We start from the raw sequence: 13,278 nt of genomic DNA, 5'->3' as shown, positions 1-13,278 counted from the left end.
GTGTGTCCTTTGCCATTCCCTATCACTCCTCCCTGAGAGAGACTTCACCCTGATAATAAATATTTTTAAAAAAATAGTTGCCAGCAACTCAATTCAGAGTTATGGCGACCCCTTGTGGGGAAGAGTAGAACTGCATGCCACAGGGTTTTCAGTGGCATATTTTTCAGTAGATGCCAGGCCTTTCTTTCAAGGTGCCTCTAGATTCAAACCTCCAATCTGTCAGTTATCAGCCGGATGCGTTAATGGTTTACCACCCAGGAACTCCAAAAGAGCAAGCATTAAACTACAAGGAAAAATGGAATGTATGTACAATGGAAATACAAACTAATTCTCAAAGAAATGGGGGGAAGAGTGGGATGCAGTTAATTCCACCTTTTAAAAAAGGAGGATGAGGATGAGGGGAAAAGTCATAAAGAGCATCTGAATGGGGCCAATAGAGACGAAAGGTAGTACAGATAAGGATAAGATGCAGGTGGCAGTGGTGGAGGGCTTCTTAGGTGATGTTAGGGCACAGAGAGAGATCAAGTGGGGCAGATATACAGACCGAGAGGAAGACAGGGGCCTGAACCACTGTGTTAAGGAATCTGGACTTCGTTGTGTACACAATGGAAAGTTGTCAGGCATTTTTAAACAGAAGCAATGACTATTATTCACAAAGCCATTGGCTGGCAGGCTGGGTGAGGTGTAAACTGGGAAAGACAGCACATGGAGATAGTACAGGCAGAGAGAATGAAGGGGAGCTAATACAGAGGGCAGTTTAATGGAACTGAAAATGTGATTAGCAAAGAAAGAAGAACAAGGAAAAAAATGACAGCAGACTGGGAGTCTGAGATCTGAATGGCTATAAATGGAATCTATGAGGTGGTGAAAATAACTTGGTTGACTTCTGGACTCATCAATTTAAGATGCCAGTACAAATGTGAAGCTGTAACACAAGCCATCTGCCCGGATTTAAAACAGAGGCTTCATTAAAGGCTCAGTTGTTGCTGTTAAGTACATCGAGTCAGAACTGACTCACAGCTGACCCTCCAGTGGGTTTTCAGATCTCACCGGAGACTACCCATCTTCCTCCTAGGGAGCAGCTGGTGGATTCGAACTGTGTGCCTTGGGGTTGGCAGCACACCTCTTTACCATTAAGCCATCAGAGATCCCTATAGACTCAAGGCTGTTGTTGCTTGCTGTTGAGTTGCCACCAAGCCACCGCTGAACCTCCAGTGGGTTTTCAGAGGCTGTAAATCACACGAGAGGAGACTGTTCATCCTTCTCTCGTGGAGTATCTGGTGGATTTGAACTACGCGTCTTTGTGATTGCAGCACAGATTCTTACCATGAAAGCTCTCTAGTACTTAGAAAAGGATGAGGGCAAAACTTAGTAATTGCCCGCAACTTTAAGGAGTCAACGGAGAGATGGAGGACACCACTGGGAGGATGGGAAAACTACTAAGGGGTCACAATGGCCAAATGACAACAAGAATTTTAAGGAGGTTGTGGCAAGTGCCATCGAGTTGTATGACTCACAGTGACCCTATGTGCAACAGATCTAAATGGTCTGTATTACAAAATGCTGCAGGCTTACTACTAAATACAAGATAAATATAGCAAATGATCCTGGATCATTTCTTTATACAAAAATTTATGGAGAGGACAGCAAGTAACAAATGTTGGAAAGGATATGAAAAGATAGGAACTCTTATACACTATTGGTGGGATTGTACATTTTATAATCAGAGTGTACAACCAATCTGGAAGGCAGTTTGATGTTTCCTCAAAAAGCTAAACACAGAAATTCCACATGATCCACTGCTCCCCGTACACCAATGTTCACAGCAGCATTATTCACCACTGCAAGAACATGGAAACTGCCCAAATGTCCAACCACAATTGAATGGATTGAGAAATTATAGTATATTCACTTGACGGACTACTACCCAGCACACAGGAGCAATGATTTTGTAAATCACTACCTAACTGAGGAGGGATGGGAGAGCATTATGCTAAGTGAACTCACTCAGCCCCATAAGGACAAATACTGTATAAGCCCATTACAGTAGCAATAGAAAGGTAACTAGTAACATGTATGAGGGGGAGGTTAGGAGCAGAGGGGTGAGGACGGGCAGGGATGGTAATCACAGGGTCGCACAATTTGATAGGTAGAGGGAGGGATGGGTAGAGGAGATGGGACGATCCAGCATGAAAAACAATGTAGAAGAACTTTCTAGGTAAACTTTGTAAAAATAAGATAAAAATTTTATTTAAAAAAAATTATGGGGGAATTAAATTTAACTGATATGCAATTAAAAAAACTTTTTTTTAGTAAAACAAACATAGTTATACTATAAAGTAGAAGGAGGGGGAAAATGAACATCGTTTTTAAAAGTGAAATCAGAAACATAAGGATTCAAGGAAGTTTCTTGCTAGAGAGCGGCCGGTTGAAACTCTGGTTCCAGATTCTGAAGTACAATTGTTGGCCCTCACTCTCCTCCCCTAATTCAAGGATACTTTGGCAAAATTTAAGAAACATTTAGGAACACATCTCAGAAATTACTAGAAGACGGTCACCATGCTTCAACTATTAATAATCTTAGAAAGGCTACTAAGCTTATTTAGAAGAAACAAACAAACAAAATCTTACATTGTATTATCTTTTGATTCTTCAAAGGCGTTCAGTTCACGGATGAGAAACTGTCTGTCTAATGGAACTGCAGGCTGACCAGATTCTGGGGAGGGGGGTGGAGAAATTCATTAAAGTAGTAAGTCTTTGTTATTAACCTAAAAAGAAAATATAATCTAGTAAAAACCATGCCTACAAAGTACACATATTTTGGAAGTTTTAGAAAGACAATGATAGCATATACCAAAACAGATTCAAATGTATAAAGATCGATGATTTTCAAAGTAATACATTTTTTGTGCATAAATTAATGCTATTCAACATAAATTTTTAAAAATCCCCTTAATTTTGGTTGGAAAATGGCAAAAAGCTGCTTTGCAATTGCAAAAGCACGTGGTTCAATTGCGAAGGCTGCTCTGTGGGAGAAGGATGGGCGATCTCCTCCCATGTGAGTAACTGCCTCTGAAAACCTGCAGGAGGGTCAGCTAAGAGTCAGTTCCAACTTGACGACACATTAACAATGGAGAAATTCTAGCTTCACAGATAAGGACTCTCTCTCCTAAAACATACTTCATAACTTCTCTGATGAGGTACAATTTTGAAGCATAGAACAGTGTTAAAGCATAAACGAAACCTTAAACAAAAGAATTAAATGAAATACAGGACAAGGATGAGGTGCTCCAGGTGAGCTCCTCCAGCCCCAGTCTCCACCCCCCACCTCTCCCACCACCACCCCAAGGCAGCCACTGTCTGTGTCCTCCTAGTTTGCCCTTCCTTTTGGGGAATGATATTTTAAAAAGATGGAAACGATGGCAAACACATACACACCATATTCTCAACACTCAATAACTGGATCCAAGGGAATATTATATTATAGTCCTTTTTCCCCCTCCAGTGAAATATTCAGTAGATAAAAATACATTTTTCTTTAACTACTCATCTCCTCCTCCAATACCACTTTCGTTCCTCTAGTCATTGGAGAATTTTAAATGTGAATTTACAGACATTATGTATATAACCTTAACCTAGACATAGAAGCCATATTATGAGACTTTATAAATATTTATATATACCTATATATATATTTATACATTATATACATACATAGTATACAAGAATATGTACAGAGTGTTGATGTGTATGTTTTTTAAATATATACATGTTGTTGTTCTTAGGTGTGGTCGAGTCACCTGTGACTCATAGCAAGCCTATGTACAACAGTCCTAAATCCTGCTTTATCTTGTGTCAATCTTGTTGTCTCTGACACACCTACCCCCATTACCCCAGTCACTGAGTCAATCCATCTCATCGAGGGTCTTCTTCTCCTGAGCTGTCCCTCCAGCCTCCCAAGCATGTTGTCTCTTTCCAAGGACTGGTCCCACCTTGTAACATGTCAAAAGTATGTCAGACGAAGCTTCAGAATCCTTGCCTCCAAGGAGCAATCTGCTTTCACCCTCTCCAGAATGAATTTGTTTGTTCTCCTAGCAGTCCATGGTATATTCAACACTCTTCTCCAGCACCACAGCTCAAAGGCATCAACTCTCTTTCTATCATCCCTAGTCATTATCCAGCTCTCTGATGCATAGCAAGTAATTGCAAAGATTATGGCTTGAATCAGATGTACCTTAGTCTCCAGACATAGAAAAAAAAACCACCTCCAAAGCATACGCATAGCCAGAAGGATAAGAGCCAGCAATTGTTCATTCCTGATGTCAAGAAGCGTTGATATTTTTCAAATACTCAATTTAAGTAGTTGTTATATATTTCCCCCGTACAGCATTATAGGTGGTGGTGCAGGCTGTGGCGAGCTGCACTGCTAACCTAAAGGCTGTGTGTATCCAGTGGTTCAAAGCCACTGGTGGCTCCACGTAGAAGGACGGAAGCTGGGCAGTCTTTGTCCATCATGCTTCAGAGCGTCTCCAACTCGATGGAGGGCCGCTAAGCCTCAACAGGAGCGAGTCTGCGTGTTCTGAGTACAGGATTACAAGCTTCATGGACTCAGTGGAGCTATAGAAAGAGTCCATGCAATTCTTACATGTTTGAGTCACACAGATGACACTGCTTGGTAACGGGATCAGCATCCTGAGAACATGAAGAAGTACATTTTTATTCAGGCAGTCAGTGAAACCACTTACCTGCTACGAGGACTGAGGATGTATATTTGTATTTGTTGAATTCTAAATACTCGCGAATTAATTCATTAATTAGAAGGTTTTCGTGAGACAGTGGTGGTCGAGGCTCACGGTCATCATCTAAGGCATTGAAAACTTCAGCGCGGATTCTTGCTTTTAAATGTCCTAACACACCTCGTTTTTCCAAAGTGTCCTTTAAAACTGTAAAATATAAAATATCAGTGTTTCAGTAATGGAAGAAATCTTTCGCATTACCTGGTATATTTAGAAGAAAAATAATTCAAGGGAAATGAGACAGTAAAAGGTCTCAATGCACTTTCTGACAAACTGAAAATTAGCCCAGTAGAAACCATAAGCCAACAAAAACCAAAGTTCCTATATTTATCATTTAATGACTTGAGCAAATTCAAGTTTACCCCTAGAATAAATACCCCTAGACTTTCAAGGGGCAATAAAAAGTTCATTAAAATATTAAAATTCTTTTCGTTAATAAGGGAAAGAATTAGTTCTCAGACTGGACTCTGAATTTAATCCTCAATCTCTCCTATTTTCTCAACAGTGGCAATGAAGACATGTTCTATGTGTCACTAAAAATTGCTCAAACAAGTACATGCATAAAAGAAGAATGTGTTGTGTCTTTTATATAAAACTAAACACCAATGAGGCAAAGTTGGGTTTTTGGTTTTAAGATAATTAAGAAACTGTAGCATTTAAAATTTGATCTAAACTTCATTAGGTCAGTGCCATCTTAAATAACTGCTGTGAGCAGGTTCTGACTCATGACGCCCCCCCATACAATCAGAACAGAGCACTGCCCGTCCTGTGTCATGTTCATGACCGCTGATATTCTCATGTTCACTGTCATGACCACTGCTCATTCTGAGTGTCTTCCAACACAAGGGACTCATTTCTTGAGTTAACACTGGACAGTAATATTGTGCTGTGATCCCAGGGTGTTCACTGGCTACTTTTCAGAAGTAGATCACCAGGCCTTTCCTTCTCGTCTGCCTGAGTCTGGAAGCTCTGCTGAAATCTATCCACCAAGCTTCTCACATTTTAGCAACATCCAATCCAGCACAGAATGACAAAATGACAGGCAAGGGCTGAATCCTACATGATAATCTTCACAGACTTAAAGAGTCAGAGATACATATGCGAAATATTAAAATGTAACTGAAGTTTTCTTGATGAACCAATGTCATTATTACCAATACCCGTATCTGTAAATGCGAGTTTGAGTAGTGACAGCATGTGGCACCATACTTACAAGGGTCAGGAACTTCCCTTCTCAAACATTCCTAGAAACCAACACAGCTCACCTACAGTTTCCTGGAACACAGCAAGAGCTGCAAGAGCTTAATAAATGCTACCTTGAAGATATCAAAATACCACATGGTTAGGGAGCTCTGGTGGTCTAGTGGTAAGAAACTGTGCTGCAACCCCAAAGGCACATAGTTCAAATCTATCATCTGCTCTGCGGGAAAAGGATGGGCAGTCTCCTCCTGTGCAATTAACTGCCTCTGAAAACCCGCTGAAGGGTGAGCTATCGGTCAGTCCTAACTCAATGACACACAACAACAGTACTAGTAGTCTAATCTAGCATACTGTCATCAAGCTAACTCCAACTCATAGCAACTTAGCACTAGGTTTCTTAGGCTGTTAAGTCTTTTTTATTATTACTAACTTTTTAATTGTAACTTTAACAAAGGTTTACAGAAAAGTTGGATTCAGGCTATAAATATTTTTTTTTATCTTATTATATTTTGTGTATGTACCATCAAATCGGATCTGACTGGTACAGGAGGAGATTGTCCCTCCTTCTTCAGCAGAACATCTGGTGGATTCAAACTGTGCACCTCTGGGATTGCAGTGTAGCTTCTTGCCACTAGGCCACCAGGGCTCCCTTCAAGCTGTAAATCTTTACAGGAGGGTAAGTTTGTAGATCTGTCCATCTTTCTTTGTTTCTAAGGCTGTAAATCTGTCCATCTTTCTCCCAAGGAGTAAGCAATGGATTTAAATGGCTCACCTCACAGTAGCACCCAACATGTTACATATTACATCATTAGGGCTCCTGCATACTGTTGGTGAAATAAACATACTTTAATACTGTCAGGTATTTAATACCTTACCCCAAAGTAAGGAAAATCATAAAGGGAGTCCAAGAGTTTATATGTATAGGCATGTTGTTGATGTGTACCATTGAGTCAGAACTGACCAACAGCTGACCCTCCAGTGGCTTTTCAGGGCAGTTATGATCATATGAGAGAAGAAAGCCAATCTTCACTCTCAGAGAAGCTGGTGGGATTTGAACCATGTGCCCTCAGGATTGCACCATATACCCTCAGGATTGCAGCACAGCTTCTTGCCACAAGGCCACCAGAGCTCCCCATGTTGTTTCTGTTGTTGTTGATTGCCTTTGAGTCAAGCACGACTCATAGCGACCCTATGAACAAAAGGCCTGAAGCCCCTCTACAACTATCGACATTTATCAAAGTTCATAGTTTCCGGAGGCATGTTGTTTAGGAAGTGGGTGCCACTCCTGCTTCCAAACATAGGCATGGACATAACAATTTTAAACCTTGATAAAGAAAACTAATTCTAAAAAAAGGGGGGGAGGAAGAAAACAAACTCTGGGTTATATGTTTAAAAACATCTAGACTTACTCCCTGCTGTTGACCCAGTTCTGACTCACAGCAAACTTCCACTGGGTTTTCGAAGAAGTACATCAAACAGGAGAGAGAATACCTATTTTGTCACTTGGGGTGACTGGTAGATTCAAAGCACCAGAGATGTGCAGATCCTTACAAACCAGGCCAGCAGAGCTCCCCACATCTAAACTCTCCCTCTCTCTCTCACTGTTGTCCAGTCAGAGCTGACTCACAGCTGACCCTCCAGTGGGTTTTCAAAGGCTGTCAATCGCTTGGCAGGAGACTGCCCATCTTTCTTCCTCTGAGATGCGGGTGGATTGGAACTGCCCGAAAGTCACTGCCTTTCAGTGAGCAGTGCAATTCCCCAAAGACTCAGCCCTTTGAGAAACTTTCTTCTACATATTTTAAACTCTCAAACTTTTGAAAGTCTGTAACGATAGTTATCAGCCAATTACATTTTATAGCAGGCCCATAAAAGAAAAAAAAATAATCTTTTCATCCTCACCAGATCATAACTGGACCCTTGTTCTCCAATTCCATTTTAGGAAATCAAATGGAGAGGGTTTCTGCCCTGGCAGGGATCCCGTCTGAACTACTCTGTGTTATGCAGAGCAGAATCTCAGATCCACAGAGACATGCGAATTAGTGAAGCTGGAGTCACAGAACCTAGACTGTCTCCCCAGCACCTCAGAGCACATACTTTGACCTAAGTCAACAACCTGGGCTTCAGCATTGTTTATTATGCGCCATTGAGGAGACAATGACTTACAGAGACCCTGTGAACAACAGACAGGAGCCTTGCTCTAACCTGCACCGTCCTCACTATCTTCTTTGGGTGCCTCCTGCATCATTCAAGATGCAGCCCATAGAATCCTTCTTTACTGCAACCTGAGGCTTGGATTGGTTCTTCTGTCCTTTCAATTTGAGAAATGTCAATGCTGTAAGAAACGAAGGACATCGCCCACCTTTATCTCTCCGAGCAGCAGAAAAAGGATGTGAATTCCTTTTGAGTTAGTGGGGCCAGCTCATTAAACGGTGGTGGTTGTTTGCTGTCCAGCTTGAACTGACTCATCGCTGACCCTCCAGCAGGTTTTCAGAGCCAGGAAATGGCAGAGGAGGAGTCTGCCCATCCAACTCCTGCAGAGCAGCTGGTGGATTCAAACTGTGTGCCTTTGGAATTGCAGACCAGCTTCTTACAACTAGGCCAGCAGAGCTAATGCAGCAGCAGGGGGGCGAGGTGGGTTATAAAAGATCAAATTTTCTTACATACAATAGATTCAAGCAAAGATATTGCAAACACTCTGGGGTTGCCCGTATTATCATCTATCTAAGGCAGTGCTTCTCAACCAGTGGTGATTTTCCCCCACATGACACCTGACAATGTTTAGAGATACTTTTTTTTTTTTTGGTGAGAAAAATTTGTATTTAGAATTAGCCAGCTGGACTCAGTTTAGATGATCCCAATTTTGTTGGCAACATCCAAAGCATCATAGTCAGGAGTAAGTCCAACATAGGCCTTCTTCTCGTCATCAGACCTAATCAAAGTGTTGACCTTGGCCACATCAATGTCACAGAGCTTCTTTACAGCTTGTTTAATTTGGTGCTTGTTGGCCTTGACATCCACAATGAACACAAGTGTGTTAATTATCTTCTATCTTCTTCATGGCTGAATCAGTGGTCGGGGGAAATATGGTGATGGCCCAGTGGTCAAGCTTGTTTCTCCTGGGGGCGCTCTTCCAGGGGTATCTGGGCTGCCTTCGGAGTCTCAGCGTCTTGGGCGACCAGAAGGTGGGTGACATGCGGATCGTTTTTGTTTGTTTTTGTTTTTGGCTGTGGGTGCCCTTCAGGACGCCTTCTTGGCCTTTAATGCCTTTGCTGTGGCTTCAGTTTTGAGAGGGGCAGGGGTTTCCTTCTTCGCTTTTGGCGCCATCTTCGTAGAACGGCAAGATTTTTTTTTAAATATTAGCTTATTTATAAAATTCAAATACATTGTTTTTCACACCAGATCATTCCCATTTCCCTCATCCCCCTGCCCATCAAATTGTACGACCCCATAAATAGTCCCCTGCACCACACTTCCTCACCTCTCTGCTTCCACCCTGCCTCCACCCCCACCTTGGATCCTCATACTCATTCTACAATCATGGTTTTAAACAGAATTTGTCCTTGTGTGACTGAGTTAGCTCACTCAGCATAATGCTCTTCAGTCCCTCTTAAGTTAGGTAATAATTTTACATTAGTTTACATACAAAGTCCATAAAGTTCATATACATTGTTTTTCACAAGGACCTTTCCTCTTTTTCTTAACTGAGGGAAGAGATGTTACTTGGTATCCAGTGGCCAAGGATGTTGATACATGCTCTAAAATATACAAGGCAGCCTCCACCCCAGGAAATAAACCAAAACACTCCATCACCATGGAGTCAATCTGGACAGACAGTAACCCTCCATCAGATTTCTGAGGCTGTAAAACTTCATGGGAGAAGACTGCCCCTCTTTCTCCTGAAGACAGTTTCTCCTGGGGTGGAACAGAACCTTTTAATTAGTAGTCTGATATGTCAGGCTCTATGTCACCAGAATTCCTTACCACAGAGACTACAGTTAAGACAAAATCTTAATGAACTGTCAATACCAGTGAGTTAAGACATTCTGCCTAAAGTTTCATTGTCTATGCAAAGGCATTTGACTGTGTGGATCACAACAATCTGTGGCTAACTCTGAGGAGAATGGGAATCCCAGAACACTTGATCATGCTAATGCAACATGCACCCTATCTCCATAAATTTTCAGTCTATATGCAGAACAGATCATCTGGGAGGCTGGGCTCTATGAGGAAGAATGTGGCATTAGGATTGCAAGAAGACTCATTAACTATCTGCATTATTCAGATGACACACCTTGCTTGCTAAAACTGAGGAGGATCTGAGGCATTTGCTGCAGAATATCAAGACTGTAACATTCAATATGGATTGAAACTCAACATCAAAAAAATAAAGATTCTCACTACTGGGCCAATAAGCAACATCATGATAAGACGGTGAAGAGATTGAGATTGTTAACAGCTTCAGTTTTCTTGGCTCCATAATCAACACTCTTGGCGTCAGTAGTCAAGAAATCAAAAGAACTGCATTGTGAAAATTTACTGTCAGGGATCTCTCCAGAGTATAGAAGAGTAACAATGTCAGTCTAGAGATTAAGGTGCACCTGATCCAAGCTTTGGTCTTTGTAATTGCTTGCTATGCATCAGAGAGCTGGACAATGACTAAGGATGCTAGAAGAAGAATTGATGCCTTTGAGTTGTGGTGCTGGAGAAGAGTATTGAATATACCATGGACTGCTAGGAGAAGAAACAGATCTGTCCTGGAGAGAGTGAAACCAGGTTACTCCTTGGAGGCAAGGATTCTGAAGCTCTGTGTGATACACTTTGGGCATGTTTCAAGGAGGAACCAGTCCTTGGGGGAGGGACATCATGCTTGGGAAGGTGGAGGGACAGCACAAGAGAGGAAGACGCTGGATTAGATGGACTGACTCAGTGACTGGGGTAATGGGGGTAGGTGTGTCAGACACAATGAGGTTGGCTCAGGATAGAGCAGGGTTCAGAGCTGTCTGTAGGGTTGCTATGAGTAGCAAGCAACTTGACAGCACTTAACAATAACAATATGGATTACATTGCAATATCAAGAAAACAAAAATCCTCACCACCAGGCCAACAGGCAAATACATGATAGACGGAGGAAGAATGAAGTTGTCAACGGTCTTTCATCCTGCTGATCCACAATCAACACCTCAGAAGTCAAGAAATAAAAAGAAGTGTTATACTGAGAGAATCTGCTGGCAAGGACCTCTCCAAGATGCTTGAGTGCAATGTCAATTTAAAGGTTAAGGTGCACTTGATTCAAGCTGTAGTTTTTTAAATGACTTTGTATGTATCTGAAAGGTAAACAGTGACTAAGGATGACAGAAGAAGCCTCAATGCCTTTTGTGATGTTGGAGAAGAGTACTGAATATCCCATGTTGTTGCTGTTGATTGCCATCAAGTCGAGTGTGACTCACAGTCACACTAATGCCTTTCCATCACTATGGTCATTTCTCCGAGTTCATAGAGTTTCCAGAGGCATGCAGTTTAGGAAGTGGATGCCACTGCTGCTTCCCAATCTGTTTTACAACTGGGAGCTCCACCAAACACTGTCCACAATGGGAAACCACTCTGGTATTTGATACCCCAGTGGCACAAGGTTCAGCATCACAGCAAACCCTGGTTACTTCATACAGCACATTGACAAAGAGTGACAAAGCAGAAGAATGTTCCTCAGGGGAGCTCTGGTGGCCTAGTAGCAAGGAGCTGCAACTACAATCCCAGAGGCGCACGGTTTGAATCCACCAGATGCTCTGCCGGGGAAGGAGGGACAATCTCCTCCAGTACCAGTCAGATCTGATTTGCCGGTACACGCACACAAAAATAATAAAATTTTAATAAAAATTTAAAAAAAAAGAATGTTCTTCCAGATATAACAGCCCTAGTTCCATTTAGCAGTGGTTGTCATCAAGTCGAATAAGAGAGTAAGTTTTGCACAAAAGACCTGAACCCTGTTCCATAGCTAACATCATTTCTGTACAGAACTCTGTTCGATAACTCCCATCCTTCTGTACATTTAGAGAGTTTAGAGTCTGTCAAAAGAACAAACAAATCTGTCTTGGAGAAAGTGCAGCCAGAGTTGCTCCTTAGAGGCAAAGAAGCTGTTTCACATACTTGGGGCATGTGGTAAAGGGGGGACCAGTCCTTGGAAAAAGGCATCATGCTTGGAAAAGGGGACGGTCAGCCTAAGAGAGGAAGACTCTGAACACAAGGGAACGACACAGTGATTGTGACAATGAGCTCTAGTTATCACAGAGGGTGAAGATGGCACTGGACAGGGCAAAGTGCAGACAGCATTTTCAGGGGGTGGCTAGGAGTCACAGCCGACTCCACCGTAGCTAGCAACAGCAGCATCTTCTAAACGATGAGGCTTTTGTGTTTCCTTTGGAGCAACTGTTCTTTGTGGCCCCCCGCTGGGTGAAACGGTGCAGGAGGCCCTCGCCTGCCGCCCTCACCCATGTGCCCCAGGCCTCAGCCCGGGGGAAGAGGCTGGAAACACGGCTGTCAGATTTAGCGCAGTTCACACTGCCAAGTGACAGAAATCAGGATTTACTCTTTGAAGGATCACCTGTCTGAGTCAAGAGGCACCAGAGGCCCAAGATGCTAGGGCTTTCGACCTTCCCAGAAAAAGACAGATTCGGAGAATCTGCTTCTGTTTTAAACTGTGTCTAAAAATTGATCCTCGGCAGCCACTTTCAGAGATCCCAACTGAGAGGCTGTCACACCAGCCGGCTGCTCCACAGTCCTTAATACCACAAAACGACCCTTGGGGAGCTGACCCTGAGCTCCGCTCGCTCTCCGTCCATCCCATCCTTTTCACAGGCAAAAAAGCCCGATGTTTCCCACCCGAGAATCTCGCTCCGCAGGACTCACCAGCCTTTAATTCGGCGACAGCCGCCATCTTCCAACGGCTGCCAGAGGCGCACCGCCCCGTGCGCACCCGCGGCGGGGCGACTAGCCAATAGGTGCGCGGCTTCGCCCGCCCCTCTCAGTTTACGCCCTCCGCGGTAGGTCGATGGTGACGCATAGTCTCAAGACTTCACCAATCATCGCACGATGTGGGCGGGCCTTATCGAGGTAACAGGAAGGCGGAGCAGAGACCCAGGTAGTTGACTAACTTGCCTGGTGTTGCCGGCTGCTTTGGGTTTAGCTTCTTCAGCTTCTCGTGATCTGTTCAGCTCTGCAGCTTCAAGTACTAATTGTTAATAGTTCTGTGGGTCTCAAGCACCAGTGCTTGTGAGCATGCTTCAGA

At 43.0% G+C, this 13,278-nt stretch overlaps 1 protein-coding gene across 1 annotated transcript in view; it reads right to left on the bottom strand.

Moving 5' to 3' along the window:
- FOPNL (FGFR1OP N-terminal like) overlaps window positions 1-12,927 on the bottom strand; it is a 36,233-nt gene extending 23,306 nt beyond the window's left edge. The window contains exons 1-3 of the mRNA XM_006892720.1: window positions 12,900-12,927; window positions 4,746-4,943; window positions 2,632-2,716 (exon numbers count right to left, since the gene is read on the bottom strand). Of these exons, the coding sequence (XP_006892782.1) occupies window positions 2,632-2,716; window positions 4,746-4,943; window positions 12,900-12,927 (311 nt within the window). The remainder of the gene's footprint in view (window positions 1-2,631; window positions 2,717-4,745; window positions 4,944-12,899) is intronic.
- Window positions 12,928-13,278: the final 351 nt, after the last annotated feature.

The sequence above is a fragment of the Elephantulus edwardii genome, unplaced genomic scaffold (genome assembly GCF_000299155.1).
Source record: "Elephantulus edwardii isolate Elephantulus edwardi_28Jun2011 unplaced genomic scaffold, EleEdw1.0 scaffold00117, whole genome shotgun sequence".
Taxonomy (NCBI): Eukaryota; Metazoa; Chordata; class Mammalia; order Macroscelidea; family Macroscelididae; genus Elephantulus; species Elephantulus edwardii.
The sequence above is the reverse complement of the archived record's forward strand: the minus strand, read 5'-3'. Positions and strand labels throughout refer to the sequence as shown.